This window comes from Ipomoea nil, unplaced genomic scaffold (assembly GCF_001879475.1).
Source record: "Ipomoea nil cultivar Tokyo-kokei standard unplaced genomic scaffold, Asagao_1.1 scaffold0482, whole genome shotgun sequence".
Lineage (NCBI taxonomy): Eukaryota > Viridiplantae > Streptophyta > Magnoliopsida > Solanales > Convolvulaceae > Ipomoea > Ipomoea nil.
The window spans coordinates 1,560,328-1,582,796 of NW_017616910.1; the positions used below are offsets into that span (position 1 = coordinate 1,560,328).

At 36.5% G+C, this 22,469-nt stretch overlaps 4 protein-coding genes across 5 annotated transcripts; 1 reads left to right on the plus strand and 3 right to left on the minus strand.

Moving 5' to 3' along the window:
- Positions 1-1,593: 1,593 nt before the first annotated feature.
- On the minus strand, positions 1,594-4,690 carry LOC109173654 (E3 ubiquitin-protein ligase CHIP-like). 2 transcript variants are annotated; one of them, XM_019322917.1, is made up of 8 exons: positions 4,303-4,689; positions 4,144-4,211; positions 4,001-4,064; positions 3,167-3,238; positions 2,575-2,708; positions 2,313-2,466; positions 2,117-2,227; positions 1,594-2,024 (listed from the first exon to the last, which is right to left on the minus strand). In XM_019322917.1, the coding sequence occupies exons 1-8, from the start codon at positions 4,417-4,419 to the stop codon at positions 1,899-1,901; spliced, it is 846 nt and encodes a 281-aa protein (XP_019178462.1). In that variant the 5' UTR covers positions 4,420-4,689; the 3' UTR covers positions 1,594-1,898. The 2 variants fall into 2 exon arrangements, with proteins under 2 accessions (XP_019178462.1, XP_019178463.1); XM_019322918.1 differs by lacking the exon at positions 3,167-3,238 and having other exon boundaries at positions 4,303-4,690.
- A 1,264-nt stretch (positions 4,691-5,954) lies between these two features.
- LOC109173659 (60S ribosomal protein L32-1-like) lies at positions 5,955-7,759 on the minus strand. The gene is made up of 4 exons (XM_019322923.1): positions 7,677-7,759; positions 7,086-7,179; positions 6,374-6,555; positions 5,955-6,274 (listed from the first exon to the last, which is right to left on the minus strand). The coding sequence occupies exons 2-4, from the start codon at positions 7,173-7,175 to the stop codon at positions 6,145-6,147; spliced, it is 402 nt and encodes a 133-aa protein (XP_019178468.1). The 5' UTR covers positions 7,176-7,179; positions 7,677-7,759; the 3' UTR covers positions 5,955-6,144.
- A 4,350-nt stretch (positions 7,760-12,109) lies between these two features.
- On the plus strand, positions 12,110-13,159 carry LOC109173657 (auxin-induced in root cultures protein 12-like). The gene has a single exon (XM_019322921.1). The coding sequence runs from the start codon at positions 12,185-12,187 to the stop codon at positions 12,950-12,952; it is 768 nt and encodes a 255-aa protein (XP_019178466.1). The 5' UTR covers positions 12,110-12,184; the 3' UTR covers positions 12,953-13,159.
- A 5,814-nt stretch (positions 13,160-18,973) lies between these two features.
- On the minus strand, positions 18,974-21,820 carry LOC109173653 (cytochrome b561 and DOMON domain-containing protein At3g25290-like). The gene is made up of 3 exons (XM_019322916.1): positions 21,094-21,820; positions 19,914-20,168; positions 18,974-19,565 (listed from the first exon to the last, which is right to left on the minus strand). Exons 1-3 carry the CDS (start codon positions 21,718-21,720, stop codon positions 19,263-19,265), a joined length of 1,185 nt encoding a protein of 394 aa, XP_019178461.1. The 5' UTR covers positions 21,721-21,820; the 3' UTR covers positions 18,974-19,262.
- Positions 21,821-22,469: the final 649 nt, after the last annotated feature.

A 22,469-nucleotide genomic window follows, 5' to 3' on the forward strand; every position in this document is an offset into this window, starting at 1 on the left:
AAATAATTGAAGTACATGAGAATATTTCTTGGATCACCCTTTTAAATTTAATTTCATATAAATGAAAATTTAAGAAGAAAGTGTGATTTTTAATGAAACCACAGCTTTGAATAATTAGACCATGTGAGAAATGAGTTTAGTAGTAATGTAGTATCTGTATAGCAATTACTAAACTAGTATAGTAGGGCCTCACATACAGCAACACCCACTAGTAGGGCCACACATGCAAAAACACCCCTTAGTGAGTTGCTCCCGATAAATTTAATTGAAATTCGACTTGATTAGTTTCATCCTGCTAAATGTAGATACTAATCCAAAAAGCTTGGTAGGAACACATGTTTTTAAAGTTGTATACTGATATATTAGGAGATTTCCACATAATAGATATAGTCAGAATAAGGCCCAAATTGATCACGGAACATAACCTGAAAGTGTAATTAAACCACTGGAAGAAATGGGTGTTAACCTGCTATCATGTGAAATTGTATATATTTGAAGTATTTTTTTTTTTTTTGTTCAATGACGTGATTGCACTTTCAAGTTACGTTTAGTGACCAATTTGAACCTTATTCCTAGATAGTCAGTGCCAATCCATAATGCAGAATAACCCTAATATATTATATACAGTACTTCATTTTCTATTACTGTACTTTGGGAATAGGCACAGTAAAAGTAGAAAAGAAACAAAAGAGAGTTCCAGTTGGAAAAAAGATTGCCCAAACTTTATAAATTCAAATTTCTTAGCTTGTCTTCTTCTTCAAAGTTGATGTGATGGGAAAATGGAATGGGCAAATGATTGTACAGTCTCTACCAAGAAATTACTGTCATCAACATTCTCCTATCTGTTTCCAGGATTTATTTAACCACTATTTTTAGCAGAAACTAAGTTTCCATAAATGCCAGAGGGTCTACCATGTGTTGCTGCAACCTTGAGGGTGCTACAAGAACCAGACAGGGCAGCTCTGATCTCCACTATGGTGTCCCAAGATGTTGTAGGGAACAACTACAAGCTATTGAAGGCATAAGTGATAATATACTAAGGCTTTTCACTTGGCGACAGAAATGCAGCTAAGCTGTGGTGGCTGGCTTCCATTATCTGTCTGTCTATCAAAGTTCAAACTGCATGGGGCATGAAGCCATCTGGCTACAATCAACATCAGTTAGTTACCCTCTGTAGCCCTAATAAAATGACTAAACATAGAGTTTGAACTTCGAAAGATAATGATACGACCCACATTGAATCCTTCAGGAATGGGAAAGTGTGGTGCTTATTGCTTAACTTGAGATCAAACCTCAGGTTAGCTTTTGTGGTAGAACTAGGATCTTGACCTGAGTACTAAGCTAGGTTTTAGGGTGAAACTATGGTCTCGGCTTCAATGCCTACAGATAGCCTAAAGTATCCGAGTTCAAATCCTCGAAGGCAAATGGTGAGTCCTTACAGACCTACAAACCGGTTGTGTTTCTTTCTTCTACTTGTGAAATGCGACTTTCTAGCTACATAACATGCATCCTATACGGGGAAAACCCCCAAGATAGGGGAAGTTAGAATGGTTGAAACCTAGGAGCTCAAAGAGTTCAGAGATCACTATAAGAGACTAGAAAATCAAGGTCTAGTGTATCGGAAAAGACAGACAAACAATTGCAAACTTGTTCTTCATCACATGCTACAAGCTCAGGGTTGCTGTAAAAGTGTACAAAAATGTCATAACTGTACAGTTTAATGAAGACCTAAGAGCAAAAGCGTAGGGACTATACATCTGTATGAATGACATAATGTGTGAACTACGATCAATGATACCACCTGATTGGTATTTAGATGAAAGGCATTCTAGAGACCTAATGAGCACAGACACCTGAGAAACTGCAACATCCATTATCAACTTGTACCTCGTAGAAGTTCAATCCATCCGGTAAGCCCAGCCATGCTTATCCAAATATGCTTGCACCGCTTCTTTAATAGCAAAATTTGGTACCAACTGAGATGGATAGAGTGCTTTTCCTGTAACTGGGTCAAACTTGCCTACCTAACTCGTTGAAAAGATAACGACAGATATATTATACAAAATTACATTATACAACTATATAAAGAGACTTCAAACCAACCAGGAATGATTACCTTCTCCAAATGTTCAAGGATGACTGCCCTCTCATATGTAACCCCACTGGGAGTAATGACAGGATCACGAAAAATGTCGAGCGTGATCTTACAACACAAGTAATCAGGCACCTGCAAATCCTTGGATTGAGTGCCAAACAAATACAACATACTCTGTATTTGCTAATGACTGAGAAATCGCTACTAAGATACTCACATCAATTGGGGTATCATCTGCTGCAGCTTTCCTGAACACTTCATTCAAAGCTTCAAGTTGTTTTGAATAAAAGTCTTCCTTTTCATCTAAAAAACCTTCCATCTGTGAGATATTAAGTAAATGTTTCTCCTTAAGAGCTGTCTCACAGGATTCTCTGAGGCACATAAGACGAAACAGATATAGAAACAACTAACTTATAGTCAGACAAAACAAAAGGGAGTAAAACGTTTACAACTGAGATTAAGAATACGAAAGGAATTACTTCAATTTATAGAGTTCAGAACTGCGCTTGGCAGATTCATGTTCCCACTCCAAATATTTGGCTTTTGCAAGCTCTTGCCAGATCTCCTCTACCATGTAACTCTTAGGATTAGCACCTCTTCCAAGATCCAATGCCTAAAACAAAGTTAAATGCACATGAAACATGTTGCTTAAGGAGTCAATTAAGTAACAAGAAACATCCACTATCATAATTTTTTTCTACACTAATTAGCCAAGAGGGAGGTTCTTAAGTATTTCTCCACATCTTTTATCTGCTAAAAGACCATAACAGCATGATCAAATTAAAAGCTAATTTTTGCACCTGAACCCTAAGTGGATTTCTCAAGTTCTTCTATTCTAAGTGAATGAACACAACATATAGGATCTATTTAGCAGGCATTCTATCAGTTGATAAAAGCATAACATCTGACAACATTATCTTTGGTATATTGGTTCCAATATGAATCAATGAAATCTCAGATTCAGAAAGTCAATGTAGGTGCCTGTATGGTAGGTTAGTAGATATTGTGTATGGAAATGCAATACTTTTTCCAATTCATTATTCAGTGAAGGCAAGGGAGCACAGGCAATACTTTTTCCAATTCTCTGACTCCTTCAGAATACGCTTGCTTCCTTAGTAATGCAAGACCTAGCATATAATGGGCCTGTAATTTCACAAGCATCCTTTATTAAATCAGAAGAAATATTATTTTTCAGTAAAACAAGTAACAGGAACATGTAAAATTGAACTCAAAGATATAAATAAGTAGACATTAATGGGGCACTTTTTCTCTTTCGTTACGAACACACTTTTGAAAATGACAATACTATCCACTTTTGCCATTAAGCATTAATATGTACCTAGCTATCCACTTTAAAAGTTTCAGTTCACATCCTTCTGATAATGGAAAATAAGCTATGGGAAGTCTAGAACATCAACATTGGAAGATGACCATTGAATGTTTGGCCCTAACTCCTAAATCTGTCAGCTTGAATATGCTCTAATCTCTTTTCTTCTGTCATCTCCATTTCCTCAACTGATTATGTCCGAACAAAGCAAACCTAATCTTGTGTAATGGATCAGAACTACTGCATGCTAAGACTCTACTATGGCAAACTAAGGATCACTCTTTCTCCCAAAACCATCATTTCTCTATTTCCTCGGACCAAATGCAAGAAAAGCTTTAAACATCCATAGCAGTCAGGCAGTCACAACTCATCAGTAAATTCCTTCATCTTGATGGCAAAAAATACGTTAAACCCCACAAAATATGGAGCTTTGACAGTGCCAAAGTCCTAAGGAGGATAACCTAGCTTTGCAAGTAAAAAAGGGGGAGGAGGGAAATTGTAGAAAGAGCATAATTTGTTCTTTATTACAGTACAACAAAATAGATAAAAGATTGACAGAAACTAACTAGCAAACACACCTTAACAGTATTACAGTCTAGCTGAATTGCTCTCCTACAATCCTCTTCCAATCTTGTCCAATCCCTACACAAAAAAGCAAGCATGAAGATAATAATCCACAATTACAACCAAAGAAAAAAAAAACTTTAAAATTCATACTAACTTCCGTTTGAGATGGCACAAAGCACGATTAGTCCAATACACAGGAACATTAGGGCACAAAGTAATCGCCTAAAATTCCCCAGGAAAACCAAAAACTTGATCAAATAAGGCGTCCTAAAAGTAATCCAAAGGAAAGAACGCAGATTGGAGGTAATGATACCTCGGTATAGGCATCGATGGCGGCCCCAAATCGGTTCTTCTGGAAGTAATTGTTGCCGTCTTGCCTGAGCTGCTCCGCCTGTTTGACCATTGCCGTGACAGCCCCCGTCGGTGCCATTTTGAATCCGGAAGCCGCGTAACCCCAACCCCTCTATCTCTGCGTCCGTATCCCTCTGAATGCACAGATAGAGAAGTTGTGAACGGAAGAAATGATCGAAAAACTTATTGAGGAAAAAACGCAAACGGTTTATGGGCTTTGAAAATTTTTGAAAAACTTGAAAATGTGTTACGGGCGGGCGCGGGCTATGTGGTTCTCTCCCGAGGTTTCCAGATTTGATTCTTGGCGATAATGAAATGGAAGACACAGAGGAGACGAAAGGGATGACGTGGCTTGACCTCACCGCCATCACTTAATATATTCTCCAACAGTTTTCGCCATCATTTTTTTTTTTTTTAAATTTCTTGATTATTAATGTGATCATATAATTTTTAAATTAATATAAATGTAATTCATAATATTCCAATTAATCTTATACAACGAAAAGAAGGAACAATCATGGCGAGCAAATGTCAGCTCAATTGGTCATATTGTAATGTGTAGAAATAATGATTCAAGATCGAAGCAATGTGAGAAGCACCTCTCACTTTGAGAAGTAATAAACTCTTTGTGCACAGTAAGTAAAGGTCTAGTCGCTGTGTAGTTAGATCGGGGCATAGGACCCTATATTCTGTCGGACTGGGACGTTGGACGATTGGGGATTCAACCTTTTGGAAACAATAATCAGGCAAAGAGAATGAGTTTGTATATTTTAGCATAAGATTGAGACCTATTTTTATAGCTTTAGTTATCATAGAGAATCAAATGTAACTAATGACATTCATAAACAGATACTAGAGCAATCATATATGTCACAAACATTAACCATAAAAAGATGATCATTTGTGCCTTAGACATTCCACCAGAAGGTGAACTGCTAAATTTTTGTAATTTCGTTTGGTTTGAAATTGATTTTTTGGGTAATTAATAATATTAATAATAAGTAATAAAGTATGAATTTTCATTACAAAAGAAAAGAAAAGAGACGTCTCTCCAACATCATCATCTTCCCAGAAACTTCACGAAATATTTTCAATGCATGTTTGAGTTGAATGATTAAAAAAAAAAACTTCATAGACTTAATTAATCTAATCACAACTGATGATGTAGTTGTTGAACATAATAGTAAATAATCTACAAGTTGCATTGACAATTGATAAGAAATAATTTTTTTAACGAGAGAAACTCACCATTAATATGTACTTAATAAATCCCGCTACTGTGTAATAATAACTTGATAGTTACTATATTAATTGCTCGTAAAATAACATATACTTCCTCTGTCCATTTTATCTTACTATTCATTGGTAAAACCAACTATTTTCTTCTTTGTTTATTTTCTTTAGTATTTTTCACTCATTTTTAAATTTGATTTTTTGTGCTTAATAGAACTTTTAGTGGAGTTTCTAAATATATAAATTTTGTATACTAACACTAAACTTAATATTATAAAAATTTGAATTAAAAATAACTTCAGTCTGAACCAGACACATAAAATGGGACGAAGGTAGTAACATATAGGGACATGATAGTTACTGTCGTATACTAAGCCACTCTATAATCACTTTGGATCAATCAAAATGCAAAGTTCATTCCCAATATATAGAGATAGTGAATGTGAAATGAAACCAAACTAGTCATAATCATAATAGCAAAGACAATCAAGAGGTCCAACAAAACACTAGAAAATAGGAGCAAAACTTCCTGACATAGTTTGTTGTTCGAATCACTACAGCAAAATCACGCCTACTCGTCTTCCTGGCTGCGCAACCTGGCCAATTTGTTGGTGACGACAACATCCAGCTGAGATGCACGCTCAACAATCTCTTTTCTTTTCTTGGTTGAAACGTTGTGTGCAATCTCGGCACAGTAAGTCCTAGAAACATATAAAGGAATAGGTAAGAAACATTTGAGGAGACAGCGAGGATTAAACTCGGTTTTTTTTCTGCAACAAACTAAAGAAGACTCCACAAACCTGTTGTGCATCATCAATAGTTCCAACTCTTGCACGTTATGCACAACGAACTTCTTGAAACCATTTGGAAGATAATGGCGGGTCTTTTTGTCTGAGCCATAACCAATATTGGGCATCAAAGTGCATCCTTTGAACTTTCTCCTAACACGAGAATCAATACCCTTTGGCCTACGCCAGTTTTCCTAAAACAAGAGCAATGGATTAGAACTATGTAAATCCAAAAGCTAAGAAACATACAATGACTATTCTCAAACCAATTCTCAATTAATTCCTAGCCTTGAGCATCCTCCTTTGATTCAACAATATGAAAGAGTTACTACCATGGCCTATAGCACGCTAGCGGGAATAGTAAGAATGAACAATTGAGGAAGTAGCAATTGCAGTGGACATTACACAAGCATGGTGATTATTAAGAACATGGTTAGTCAAATGCATCAAACAGACATAGAAATAACATAGCAAACAGACTAAGTAGAATGAAGCATACAACAAGCAGCTAATTGGAATAATTAGAGAAGAGATTAAAATTTAGGCAACATTAGACAATCTTAACCCAGAAACAAACTAAACAAAACACTGTACACAATTAAATAAGGACCTAAAAATCAGGGAAATTTGCAAACATATTGGGGCAGGGCTGGACTCAGCAATGCTTTACAAATTACAAAGTAGTCACAAAAAGAAAACCAAATAGAAATCAAATGAAATTTACCTTAACAGAGATGTAGCGGTCACTCTGCGGCCTCTTGAACTTCTTGACCCGCTTCTTCACAATCTTCTTGTCAAGCAATGGAACCGCCATTGTTCTAAATTGCAAAAAGAAAAAGATAACCAACTCTGTACAACAATAAAAGAAACCACCAAAAAACCAAACACTCTACATATAACTTCAATACCACAATCAAATATTCTTATCAATTCCATATCAAGTGAAAAAACTGAAATCAGAAAGCTTTGAAGAGCCACTGATGTTCTCTTCAAGTCCAGAAACTTCTCAATGAATAATTTTGGAAACAACAACAACAACAACAAAACAATTTTTACATTCCGGCAGACATAAATATACAACACATGAAGAAAACATAGCTCAAAATGACCAGAAAAGAAAAAAAATCTCCCTTATAGCAAAGAGTCGGACTACGAAGCATATAGATCCTAATCGTCATACAATATTCAGTGAAAACAAACCAGAATCGGCAGACAAACAAACAATGCCATGAATTCATGCTAGCCTAAGCTACAGCTACATATGTTGAAGTACAAATTGACGAAGATTCAAACGAGAGAGAGGGAGAATTCGTACCTGGTTGCGACGCCGCGGAGAGTACCGGATGGGAAGCGAGAGAACTGAGGAGAATAAAAGAAGATGAGCTGCTAGGGTTTAGTTCCTCCATAACGACCTTCTTTCAACTGTTGAGAATTAACATGGGCCGTGGGCTTTAGGTTAAGAAAACCCTTGTTGGGCCTTGCTTATTGATTCCGTAATTAATTCAGAATAAAAGAGCCATTTGTCCAAATAAACTGAATTTTGGTAGTATAAGCGTGGGCCTTATTTGAGAATGAGAATGGGCCTGAAGGGGGAGGCCCACAATGTAGAAGAGGACTGAGACTGAAGCCAAAAACGTTGAAGGGAGAGAGGTTTTAGAGAGATAAAAATTACAATATTTTTGTAGGTTTAGAGGACTCGCACCCGATGGTATATACTGGATAAACTCTGCCTTGTGACCATAACCGACAAAGTATAATATTGTCATTACACTTGGCGGTGAGTTCATAATACGCAAACAAAAGGTTAAAAATGAAAAATATGAAACTAAATGTAATAATTTTAAAAGACTATGACTAAATATGAACTTGACGTACAATCAGTCACTATAAATAATCTTGTCTTTAATGTGAGCCTTTTTTGAGCTGAACCAAGTGGTTGCTACTGCAATGACTCTTGCCAACGAGGCCGCTTGTTTTCTTACTAAAAGGAAGGATATTAGAGGAGGAAAATCTATGTAGGTTGGATTAAACTCAACACTGATGGGTCAATAAGGGGGTTTTCTAGGCTCATGAGTGCTGGGGGTATATATTTTTCGTGATCATCTTGGTAATTGGATCGTGGGATTCATTGTGAATGTGGGTAACATAGACAGTTTCTCTACCGAACTGTGGGGCTTAAGAGATGGTTTACGACTCGGTAGAGAAAGGGGTTTCATAAACTTCACAATGAGCTCGATTCTGAAGCTATTGTTGAGGTTATGAACGAGAATTACATGGGGATTTGATTTCCTCCCTCATCATGGATTGTAAGTTCCTTGCCAAAAGCTATGACTGTGTGGTGTTCACTCGTGTGTTGAGGGAATGAAACAAGCTAAGTGTGCTGATTATCTAACCAGCCTTGGACAATCGGCTACTTGGGGGACTAAGATCTTGAAGACACACTAGAAGGGATGAGCGAAATCCTCTAAGCTGACGCGGGAGGAGCAAGATTTAGAAGGATTAGATAATCGCCGCAGGTGCGGTGTCATTTCTCCCCAAAAAAAAAAAATGAATTTAGCTTTATTGTGAGCACTAATATACAAGCATTTGGGGCCTATATGCTCAAATTTTACGATTTATCTGTGTTACCCCTCTCTAAAAACAGAAGCAGTGAGTAGCCCTTAAGCTTAACGTTGAAACTTTAAGGTGGCTTGAATGCAACCTATGTTGGATCAATATATATAGTACTATACTCGTCTCATTAAATACTCATTCACTATAGTGTATGGTGCAGGTAATTGTGTGGTGTGACATCTAGGGATTACCATTTACCAAAAAGTGGTAAAAATGAGTGTATAGTACAACTCCAAGAATTAATACTGCGGTGCTCAGGCTGCCTATTACTATATTACTTGTAGTACATTAACACCAGCAACCCATTACCTAACGAGTTATTGTTTATTTAACGCATTTACCTAACATCTCACCACCTAATACATTGTGTTCATTCAATTCACACAAAATTAAATTCATCTTTGTTGTTCTCAAAAAAATAATAAAATTCATCTTTTTTGAATTCAAATGCACTATTATCTATATATCAACATGACGAGGGAACCTGCAATCACTACAATGTACATGAGATAAATAGCATTTCAGTGTAATAACTTGCAAACAACACATGATAAGTAAATTGCACTAGGAAAATCATGCGTGACGGGATAAATTGTGACGAAAAAAATATATAATTATTATTTGATGGTGTGCACAGGATAAACTTCCAGTTACTACTCACAAAGATTTTTTTTTTTAAAAGTATTTCTTCATGAATAAATTGAGAATACAAATATACAATGAAACTTAATAGTTAATCTAATAGAATTGTGGTGAAAAGAGTGTGAGAAGAACCATCAAGGCTAATGACATTTTATATAGCTAAGGATGCACCATTCAAAATGCCAAAAGCATGTTGGTCATCATGTTACATTAAGACAAGCTCCTTAATATATGGTCCTTTTTCTAGCATGCAACTACTAATAGGGTTGTCTTGTTAAATGTTATCATGCGTAAAGTGTGTAACATGATAGTAGAAGTGGATTGGATAACATCTCTTGATTAAAAAGATATAACACCCCTATGCCAAAAGCTAGTTTTAACTGTGTTCTGATACCAATTGTAGGATCAAACGCTTACCACAACATCAAAAGTTATAGCTAGTAGCGAAGATGGAACTTTATTTCCTTATACTTATGTAGCAATCAACGCCATTATTCGATAGCAGGATACTGGACTCGACTCTCCAAGTCGCAGCCCAACACTTTTTTTTATCTAAATTTTATAAGTTAAGATAATAAACTCGAACATGGTCCGATCCATTATACCATTGCCTAAATGCTGCTAATAGGTTAGACAATAAAGTTTGATGAGTAATTGGTTAACTACACACAAATGAAAATGGCAATTTATGAGAGAAGAGGTGAAAACCATGAAGTTTCTTCTTAATTGGGTGTGAAGGCTGGTAGTTGAGAAAGAAGAATATGAAAGCTTCTTCCATTCTCTACTTCTTTTTCTTCTTTGGAATTGACTTTGCTACCATTTGGTCTAAGTTTGGTTTGTCCCCATTGCAGATTTGTTTGACTCTCCTAAAGTTAAGTGGGTTGCTTCACTTGTGCTTAGTCTACCATTTCTTTCTATTCATATTGCAATTTCATCTTTTTACAATATAAAAACAAAAATATTTAATTTGCATCATGCTAGAAAATTATGTAGGACATTTGCGGTTTTAGACTATTACACATGAGTTTGGTTTACCTAGTACACATTCTTGGATAGTGGTTGCGAGTTTCTCACGCCACAAAAAAAAAAAAAAAATATTACGTTATACATACATATGTGATTTGCGATTATTACACAAGAGGAGAATAGTTTACCTAATGTACACATTTAAATAGTGACTATGAGTTTCTCTCGTTACATAAAAAAAATATATTAAACATGTAATTTGTGACTATTACACATGAGTAAATTTTATATAATGTACACATATTCAAAGAATGTAGGCAGTTTCCCTCTTCACCATAAAAAATTATGTTAGACACAAAGTTGACTAGAGTATCACATGTGAGAATGAATAGCAATATAATATGATTTAGATTCATAAGTATTTACTTAAACTCAACTTAATTTGGGTAACGTAACGAGTCATGTGATGATGAATATAATAATGAGAGTGAGCATTAAAAATATACACTTAAACCGACATGGCTTGATACATAACTATATTTTATTCTTTATTTACTTATTTTTAATGAATTATAAAGGTTTTAAAAAAAAATTCAGGTGATCTTAGATTTACTGGACTACGAAGATAAATCGTGAGTCGTACAATCAGTTCATAAGTCAAATTATAGTCTTCATGTAAACATAAAGAATCCAATCTAGACGACCTTCCGTCATACTTGATCACACTACTGGTTCCCGTCATGACCTTTAAGTCTGGTGACGAACTAACTACGTTAAGTTCGAGCATAAATTATATAATTTAAAGATACTCATTGAGTATTTTAGAGGACACCGTACCCACACATGCAAGTAGGCAACCTAATTACAATGGAAATCTCAAATACTAAAATATTTGTTTATGAAATTCTAAGCATCATAGAATATAGATAGTAGGATAAATTAGTCTTCTAGTATAATGAGAGTATTAGTTGAACTAAATTTATGACCTTCTAATATAATAATTGTGTATGTTTCACCTATTCGATCACTTCTTTCGAGTGGACTATTATATTTACTTTGATTTAACCCACTTTCATGAGAGATTTGAAGCAAATGGGATTATTAATTATTACAAAATATTATAGGAATAAGTTTTAACTTCATATTGTTGGGAGTTTGTCTATGTATGTATTGATGTCCACTTGGAAGCTTCCTATTGGCTACCTAAATCACGTTGCTTCACACATTGCCCCATGCAACTGCCCACACATAATCCACACACATAATCCAAAATATCACTCTTCCAAATAAACTTGGTTTGTGTGAGTATTTGATATGAAAAAAACCCTCATTATATATGAAAAAAAAATCTGTCAAACACTTTGTTTCTTAATTGAACTGACCAAATACGAATCAAAATTAATCTAAATATAATACAGATTTAAAGATATCTTTACAGTTAAGAGCTACTCAGAACATTTCACGTACTAATAAAAAAGAAAAATCAATCCTCCATCCCCCTATAAAAATCAAAGCTCCGTGGCAACAACTCTTATCATATTATCTACACCGCCACCTACACGGCCGTTGTCAGCCACCGCCTGCGGCGTCGCAAAACGCACAATGTCCTCCTTTTCTCCCCTCCTCAGCCTCCTCCTCCTCCTCGGAGCTCTGCTAATCTCGCCGGCGGTGTCGCTACAGTGCACGTCGCAGACTTTCTCGACGAAAGCTCACTACGCCAACTGCTCCGACCTCCCCACCCTCAAGGCTTTCCTCCACTGGACATATAACCAGACGAAATCCACCCTCTCCGTCGCCTTCGTGGCGCCGCCGGCCGCCGCCGACGGGTGGATCGCCTGGGGCATTAACCCCACCGCCACCGGCATGATCGGCACGCAGGCCTTCATCGCCTTCAAGGACCCACAGGGCAAAGTCGCCGTGAAAACTTACAATCTCACCTCCTACGGCGGCATAACCCCGCAGAAGCTCTCCCTGAAGGTGCTGGACTCCCGGGCGGAGGCGGCGGCGGACGGGGTGATGAGAATTTTCGCCACCGTGGAGCTGCCGGAAAAAATGGCGACGGTGAACCATGTTTGGCAGGTGGGCGCGTCCGTCAAGGACGGAGTGCCGCAGAAGCACCAAATGAGTCAGGAAAATCTCGACGCTAAATCCACATTGGACCTGACGGCGGCCGGAAACACCATCTCCAAGGCTCCTTCTCCGGCACCCACCGCCGCCGCCCCCGGCGGCGACGGCAAAAAGACTGCGATCTCCCCTGCTTCCGGGCAGACCACCGGCAACGACGCCGGCGGCGCTTCCAGAAACTGGAAAAGTAACATGAATCTACACGCATTCTTTACAGTTGTCGGAATTTTTGGATTAGTGCTTTGATTTAGACGATAATTCTGCTGTGTTATTATAATAAATTTTCAAGATCAAAACTTTTTCATTTTTTAGAAAAAAATTTAGAACATTCACAGTGCTGTGATCGGAATCTTGTAATGGAGTTGAGGTTCTAACTTGTTGTACGTGTTATACAAGATCTTGTCAGCCATGGCTATTATACTAATTAAATTCAAATAATACTTCATTCTTCAATCAACTTCATTTTAATTATATAACGAAAACGATATGATCCTATTGAGTTAATTCGGTTTTCAGTCTCAATCTAACTTGTTTTACTTAGCTTTTATCTTCACTTCAAAATTGAACTTGATTTTTGAAAACTTGTCTTTTTGTCCTAGTTGGGTACCAAATTTGGTGCTAAATTTAGTTTTTAGGGACTAAAAGATCATTTTATTTTTTTTTGGTGCGCGGGCGAATAGTCTATTGGTATTTGGATTTTGGTGAAACTAATCTAATCAAATCAAGTTTCAACTGATTTCTAAGGGGTCAATTCCTTTAAAGAACCTAAACCCTTCGTATTTAAATCAACGCCTTTTGATAAAGTTAAGTATCAATTATATTGAATTTTAAAATTGAAAAGTGAAACAAATTAAACTAAATAGTTGAAGAACTAAAACTATAATTAACTCGATTCTATTTACGTTTGCACACATACAACTCGATCCACTCAGTTAATTTTTTTTAGCTCATAACTCGTCGAGATGTCTATTAGCCACGCGCATCCATATATATAGTTATTGTTTGTACTTAGCTTAAATGCAATTAAAACTAATCAAACCGAGTCTGAGTTGTATAAAATTATTAAATTAAATTTGAGTGTAAATTTTTAAACTCGATCAAGCTTCAACCAAGAATACGGCGAGTCAAGAAAATAATTAATGTAGTGATATATTATAAAATGGTGGTAAATCTCGTTGAAACATATAAGGAGCAGTTGGGAATCAATAAATTTTTGTGCAAGTTGGAGAGCAGTGTGTGGTCAAGAAAATTAGACCAGTAGATATAAGTGCACTATGGTACTGCAACAATATAATGTATTCATAAAAAAGGTGGTACGTAAAATTAATGTATACACGGCTGGATTTGAATTTTGAAGCCCACATATATCATCTATCATCTATCATCTATCATCTATCATCTATCATCATATTTATTTCACAAGCTAAGTTTGGGATAATTTAGTGAGTTGGTGAACCATGGCAAAAAGATATAATATTGCTCAAAAGGAATGGCTCAACTGGTGTAACATAATTTTCTTATTAAAAAATTATAAGTTTGATTTTTGCCAACACTTTTTCAGTTGAGCTCACGGTTTTCGTAGTATGATTTTCAGGCTATTACACAAGAACAAGGTTCCGGTGTATATCCCCAAGTTATGCAAGTTTCCCTCGTCATCCAATGCTCCACTGAGGTAGTTCAAGTGATTGTCTAATCAATATTTAGTATTGCTTGTGCCCGCATGGACAGCTCAATTGATCACAGATGTAAAGTTTGGGAACAATGACCCGGGATCGAGTTTCACCAGTCACAGTGTGGTAGCAACCTCTCAAAGTGAAGGGGCTCCTTATGCGCAGCAAGCAAAAGTCAGTTGAATTACCATGATTTACATTCTCTCAGATACTCTGTCGTGCCGGGGTGTGAGAAGCCCTTAAGGTTGGAGATTCAACCTTTTGGCCTTTTGGGAATACTCTGTAATATTTAATCTTGTTTTCAGGATAAAATTTGAATCCTACTAGAAATATGAGGAAGCATTAAGAGATCAATTAATAGTGATAAAGATCTCTTGTGCGCATAAATGTACATTAGCAACATCGTGTGAAGAAAAAGGTCTAATATTTTAGGCAAATTAAATAAATAAAGTGGTCCACAAAAGATGGAAATGCATAGAAATTTAAACCAACATTGAGGGGAGTGATTGGTGCAATGAGCTAACAAACCCAAAAGGCAAAAGTTGAAAAAAAAAAAAGAAAAAAAGTACTCCATTGAAGGTCCCCATAATGTGTTTGATCATCCTAGCATCATTATGACATCTATCAAGTGCAAATAGTAAATGGGAAATTTTTTATAACTGTGTGGATTATACTCCGTAACATATTAGGATTTATATAAAGTTGTATTTTACACTTTGTAAATTGTATTTTTTCTAATGTATGTCCGGTAAAATACATGAAATTGTAAAAAAAATATAATTTATTTATTAGATTATAGAGAAAATGATTTTTTTTTTTAAATTATAAAAATATAGTAATTTTTGTTCCTCAATCGATTGTGAAGTAGTTTCTTTCATTATTGAGTTCTATTAGAGTTGGGTTAGGACCCCGGTTATTATTCTAAATGGATGGTCTTAGGTTCGAATCTTAGTGGTGAGGTTTAGATTCTTTGTACTGAAAATATTTGAAAAAGTATAGAACAAATACTACATTGTAAAGAATGATAAAAATTTCAAAAAAGAGTTGGGTTAGTTAAAATCAATTCACAAACAATTCAAAAAAAAAAAGAAGATAAAAGTCACTTTTTGAACACCTAAAGGATGAAAAGTGATACGGTATAATTAAGGGACAAATGTATTTTTTTATATTATATTATATTGTTGTCACGGTTTAAATGAAGTAAGTTTATTATTATTATTATTTATTTATTTTTACATATGAAATATCTAATTTCAATATTGTAAATAAGCAACGAGTATCAAAGGACAAAGAGTTATATCTCATATAAGGTTTGGTAGTACGTAGTTCAATTCTAAGTCAACTAAACCTAATTTAATCACAAGGTATTGAGTTTCTAGAAAAAGATAAAAAATAAAAAACTTTATATATGGGTAATTCTTGTTTTAATCTCTCAATTATCTATCTCTCTTCTCCCTCTTTTGATTTTAGAGTTAAAAATTGATCAAATTTGATCTCTGACTATTGAAAACGTGATACCCGATAATTAAAATGACATTTTTAATAGTTAATCGTCAAATGCAATTTGATTGATTTTGAACTCAAATGCTAAAATTTAAAAAAGACAATAGTAAAAAAAAAATAGAACTATAATTAGCTTAACTTTATATAAAAAAAAAAATAAAAATTAATAGATGTTATGAAAATTCTCTCATACAAATAGTTTTGTGTGTGTAGTATCGTATCTCTAATACTATTATATTAGTTCGAATTTGGTTCAAGTTACATACACAAAATTTAATTAAAATACAAGGTATTTTTACTAATACTCTCTCGATCAAGCCATCACCATATGCCTTTCTTAATGTGCTTTATATCTTTTTTTTTTATATTATTTTGTGGTTTACATACAATTGCATAGGTGAAGTAAATTTTATTAAGTATACACTCTCATAGTAATTATACATTTTTCTAGACCCATTTGATACGTAAGAATGACTCTAAACTGACTTGTGATAATAATTCAATTCTGAATTAGAATACAATTTAATGCATTAAGAATTTTGAGTGGATTATTTGAAAAAGAAATAAACAGAAAAAGAGGCGGTTGACGCGGAGGTTTTAGCCTAACCCGTCTAAGGGGGGACTGAATTTGCAAATTTCACTCCCATTAAGACGCCAGGTATTGTGGCCCGCCCTACCCAAATTAATTCAGAGAACTACTACAAGCTTAAGTATTCTTCCTTTGACTTAAGCACCTTTGCTTTCCCCATCTCTTTCATTCCACATGTATGTTCAAACCATATTTATATCATTTTTTTTCCACGGCACGAGGTGTCTTGAGCAGACCCAAATTGGTCCTAACTGTAAGAGGTATCTTTAAGCCCATACCATACCAGACTAATTTCCGTGTCAGTCCAATTAAAGGGCAAAGTGCTGGCCATATTAGTTTTCCTATACGAGCGGGCGTTCGAACTCCTGACCTATGGCAAATTATGATGTGCATCCGTGTGCATGGTGCACACGGATGCAAAAACGATTTCGTTTTGACTAAAAACGCGCGTCCACTTAAAAAAAAAATTCAGTTTCAATTCCCGGCAACAGCATTATATTGTGCATAATTTGAACTATATATCCAGAATGCATGAACTAAATATCCATAATGCATGAACTAAAAATCCAGAATGAATGAACTAAAAATCCAGAATGAATGAACTAAAAATCCAGCATGAATGAAAAAAAAAAATCAGTTTCGATTTCCGTCTAAATATCCAGAATGAATGAACTAAATATCCAGAATGAATAAACTAAATATTTAGAATGAATGAACTAAAATCCAGAATGAATGAACTAAATATCCAGAATGAATGAACTAAAAATCCATAATGAGTGAACTAAAAATCCATAATGAATGAACAACATAATGTTGTTGACGGGAATCGACACTGAATTTTTTTTAAGTGGGACACAAGTTTTTAGTCAAAACGACGTCATTTTTGCAACCGTGTGCACCATGCATGGTGCACACGGTTGCACAACATAACGATTGTCCGACCTATATTAAAGGACAAGAGTGCACAACTACTTACGCCAACCAAGCTGGTCATTTATATCATTATTATTAAATATGAATATACTTGTTGTTCCTAACAGGTTGAATTCCCAATCTCAACGACCCTCACGCTTCAACCCGACAGAGCATCTGGAAAGATGTAAATCACGGTGATTCAATGGCTCAACAGACATGACCAAATACTGGTGCACAGCTATTAGAAGCGTGATAAGAGTTGTTCACTTTTATATAACCTCATTATCATTGATTTTAGTGAGATTCGAATTCACAACTAAAAATTATAACTTAACGGGGGATGCCCATTTCAAAAGCATGAGATAACCATTGAAAAAAGTAGGGAATAAAATCTTTGAGATACCCATCCAATTTCAAAAAAGCATTATATTGGGAATAAAATTTGTAGATGATCATCAATAGATCTTTACCATTGGATCATATGATGGTGTGATGCTAGTGTTCTATATGAACACTCAACTCTTATTCATGGGTGTTGGTTTTCTATGCATCACCAAAAGGAGAAAAGTAAATTAGAAATGACACAATTTTGGGTTGAGATGACTGCCTAACAACCAGCCAGGGAAAAAGGGAAGCATACTCATAGTGTAATGAGGAAAAACAATCATTCAATCAAACCATAAAGGAATCCCATCAACAATGGCATAAGTATTATAGGAATAAAAACAACAAAGGCAGACTGTGATGAAAGTGAAAGAGCAAAGAGAAACAAAAGCAACAATGGCATGGACCACCCCCCTCCCCATGCCCAACTGGATAACTCGCTAAATCATGCATCATATTTGAACTCAAAAGCTTGAGGTACAGGGCATTCTCAATAGTGGGATTTTTGGATCGATTTTTAAGGTGCCAACTAGAAAAGAGAGTAGGAAAAGAGAAGGAAAAAAAAAAAAAAAACTGTGATCTGACAAGCATAACGCGCCAGCTGCATTGGCTGTGCGCGTTTCTCGCACAGCTGCCAACTCTCTCTCACTTTTCTTTCTACTGGGTGGGCCCACACCGGAACTTATTTCTTCTCTTTTTTCCTTCTCTCACCTCCACATCACTCACTTTGCCTAAAAAGCTGGTCCAAAATTCACTAATGTGGATGTCCTTAGTAAGCACATTACTGAATTACTAATTAATGCAACTGTGAGGTTGAAAGATTGAGTATTGTAAGAATGCGTTATGTTATAGAACTATGGGTCGAATATTCTTTCGAGTAAGATTCAAATTTTGAACTCAATAGTTTGGGGCACTTGGTAAGTGTATTCCTGAATTGCTAATGCAGCTCTAAGGTTAAAAGGTTGACTCTTATAATAAGGTTGCGGCTTTGCGCTATGTTATAAAACTGTGGGTTAAGTCTTCCCTCAAGTAAGAGTCAGATTTTGTTGGCTAAACTCGAGCCAAATTTAAATTGGTTTTTGAGTCACTGGGATATCAGATGCTATATGCAAAAAAAATCATGATAATTCACTTTTGCATGAAACATATGTCCTATAAACATGCATATAGTAAGGAGAAAAAGGAGCAAAAGCATTATGTCTTCCTTAAATGTTGGGGTAATTAATGATGACACTTGATTCTTGATTAAATGCTTTTGGCCATCACCAAATCAATGCCCAAAGATGGCAGCCAGTTTGATATACAAAGGAGTGGACATGGAATGATGGAAAACTATCAAAATACATGAATATATTACACACTATAAACTACTTATGATGAATTCCTGCAAAATGAGGTTTACAAAGATACAAGTAGAGATTAGGGCAAGCCTTAAATGGGACAATCAACACAATCACTCGCTATCGTCATTGATTTACCTACGAATCTTTCACCGTCATGGCGCTTGCCCGCCCGCCCCATTGTCATACCCGTCGTATGGTTTGGTCGACTTGTTAGACTTTCGTCGTAGCACGACTACCCAGGTTATCGCTTCCAGCAGCAGAGAAATCCCTCCCAACACTACAAGCACAACAATGTAAGCAGACTTCCATTTCTTTGCAGGGTCCAGTATGTGAAGCCCTTTGAACACATTGATGATGCCAAGAACAACAACTGCATAGCCAATCCCATAATGGTAGATGTTCCAGTAAAACCTGTACTTGTGATCCTTCTTTGGCCTCAACAGCAAGGAAAACATCTATCCCCAGAGCCAAAAACACAGCACGATATGCATCAGAAGTAGTCCAAAACACATCATAATATGCTTCAGAAGTGCCACATTTTCGAGAGGCAAGGTGTGGACTTAGCCTTTCAGGGCCTCCGCCCAACAATTCCCCTCTAAGCACCTGCTAGCCTTAACTGCATAGTTTGACTGGAACCCATGACCTGGCTTTGATACCAAGTGTTAGGATCTGTTGAGCCCATTAATGTGCAATCCAACTATCAACTTAGGCTTTTAGTTGAGATGGAGCACATGCTTCAATTTGGTATCAGAGCCAGTCATGAGTTCGAATCTCAGCGCCACCCATAATCGAACGAAAGTTACCTGAAGTGTTGCAAGAGAGAAGAGAGAAATCCCGAGATTGCGATGATCAGTGTACTGAACCCCCTTGGACTGGCTTCCCAGCTTCAGACCAGTTGCCCAGCCAGCAACTCCAATGGAATAAGCAGAAATCTGGCAAGCAACATGGAGATAAAACCATGCTGGATCTGCAGACTGGAATGTTCTTAAGTACCTTGCAATTATGATCCCAACTGGGAACAGAATCCCCCAGCTAACAGCATTCAGTATCCCATGAATCTGTCACAGAAGTTGCAGTGTTGTTATTATTGTTGTTTCAAGGTTTCTGTCTGGCTTAGCTGTTCAGATGCCCATATTTCTGTCATGTTCTTAACTTTGTATTCATCTATAATTCTTGAGCAGGAGAATCAAAAGAAATTACTAAAGAAAACAAACAAGAAACAGTATTAGATCCCATCCCTTCATTTTAGATAACTTTCCAAAATGTGACACTCTTACATCCATTCCCCACCACACAAAATTTTAAAGGTCATGGTGTTTGAAGATGATGCTGAGCAACAGGCCATTTCTGCTAGGAGTCAAACTTATAACCTTGTAGTTACCTAGTCAACAGACAAAATTGCCCCTTAATTTATGGAATCTTGTGCGCAGTGAGCACGGTCTAGCCTCTGTGGTTCATGTTCAGTTGAGTTACCATGATTTACATCCTCCCAAATGCTCTGTCAGGTCGGGGTGTTGGAGGGCCTTAGGATTGGGGTTCAACCTTTTGGAAGAATGGAATCTTAATTTATTGCTTAGGAGAAATGTAACTTACCATCAAGTTTAAACCCCAAACCCGTGTTGGTGAATTGTTAAGGACCAAAAATGTCACCTTTTTGGCTTTCTTCTTAATTATCTCCCAAAGATTAGATTTTTGAGCACATAATATACTTATAAAACAAAGGGAAATCTAATAGGGAAAGCTTAAACACAATTATCAATCTATCAAGCAGCTTATTAGTCTTTTTGGTTTGACCACAAGGTTTTAAGTTTGACTCTCAATATAAATTGTCCGTTGATTTTCTTGATTTGAAGAGGTAAACTAAGCTGGTTTATCTCCTTAAGGTCGAATTTACCTCGTACTCAACCTCGGTAGTGATTGTGATTTTCCTAGTAACGAAAAAAAAAAAAAACATAAAAACAAAGGGTAGTTTGGGAAACTCACATTCCTTTTCTTGATCCTAGAATCGCCGGAGGTGTCGCCGTTGCTCTCTCCTTTCAACAAATCGATGCTTCCTTTGGAGTTCAAATTGGCGGGCTGAAAGTCGTGCCTGTCGGGCACGCCGCCGGTGACGGAGGACCCAACCTGCCACACGTGGTTGAACGTGGTCTTTCCCTTCTCCGGCAGCACCACGGTGGCGAACAGCCGCATCGCGCCGCCGGAGGACTCCGCGGTGGCGTCTTTCACTTGGAACCACACCTTGGATTCCTCGATACCGTCGTACGATGTTATGTTGTACGTCTTCACCGTCATTTCGCCCTTGGAATCCCGGAACGCGATGAGCGACTGGGCCCCAATCATCCCGGAGCCCGTCGGGTTGAGCGCCCACGAGATCCAGCCGTCGGCCTTCGCCGGAGCGGCGACGAACGCGACGGAGAGAGTGGATTCCGGCGGATTATAGGTCCAGTGGAGGTAGGCGCCGAGGGTTGGGAGGTCGTTGCAGTGAGCGTAAAGCTTGTTGTTGGCGAAGGTCTGAGACGAACAGGTCTGTGACGCCGACGGCGAGATTATAGAAGCGATGAGCGAGAGTGCAAGCGTTAGGGAAACGACGGAGGGTGTCGCCGGAGCCATTGCCGATGAAACTCCGGGCAATGGAAGAAAGAAGATAGGAGGATTTTGCTTCGATAAAGAACTTAACTTTAATATTACTTTTTAAATTCTTTCAGCGCCTAAACCACTAATATAAGTAATACTTTAAAATTCATTACTTTTTGATTATTAATTACTTTGTATCTCCAAGTACAAAGTTATAGTTACAAAGACCTAATTTTGTTATAATTTTTTTTTAAAAAATCAAAAGGTTATAAAGTAACCAATTTTTGCAATCAATAGGTATCAAATTGATTTGGATTGGTCGATGGATTCAGTGATCTGTCCAAATTAATCTATGTCTACCACGTTGTTGAGTTAGGCCTCCATAATTATCTAATAGTATTAATGTGTCACCTGATCAAATGACCGCATCCACTAACCAGAGTTCACTAAGTTAGCTTCACTTGTGACTTGTCATCATGGAATTGATAGTTGATGTTACTATAAATAACATATGGTTATGCTCATTTAGACATTTCCATCTCATTCTACATATCATCATTACACTATCTAATAGTTTTAGAACTAGCCAAATCTATTCAATTCCTTTTGATCAATTACTCGATCTGTTTTGTTATATATTACTGTGTATCTCGAACTAACAGCAGCAAAGATCCGGAGCTAATCCTAGTATGATTTTAACTATCAATAAGACAATAACATAACACTATTTGATATATATATATATATATATATATATATATATATATATATATATATATATATAT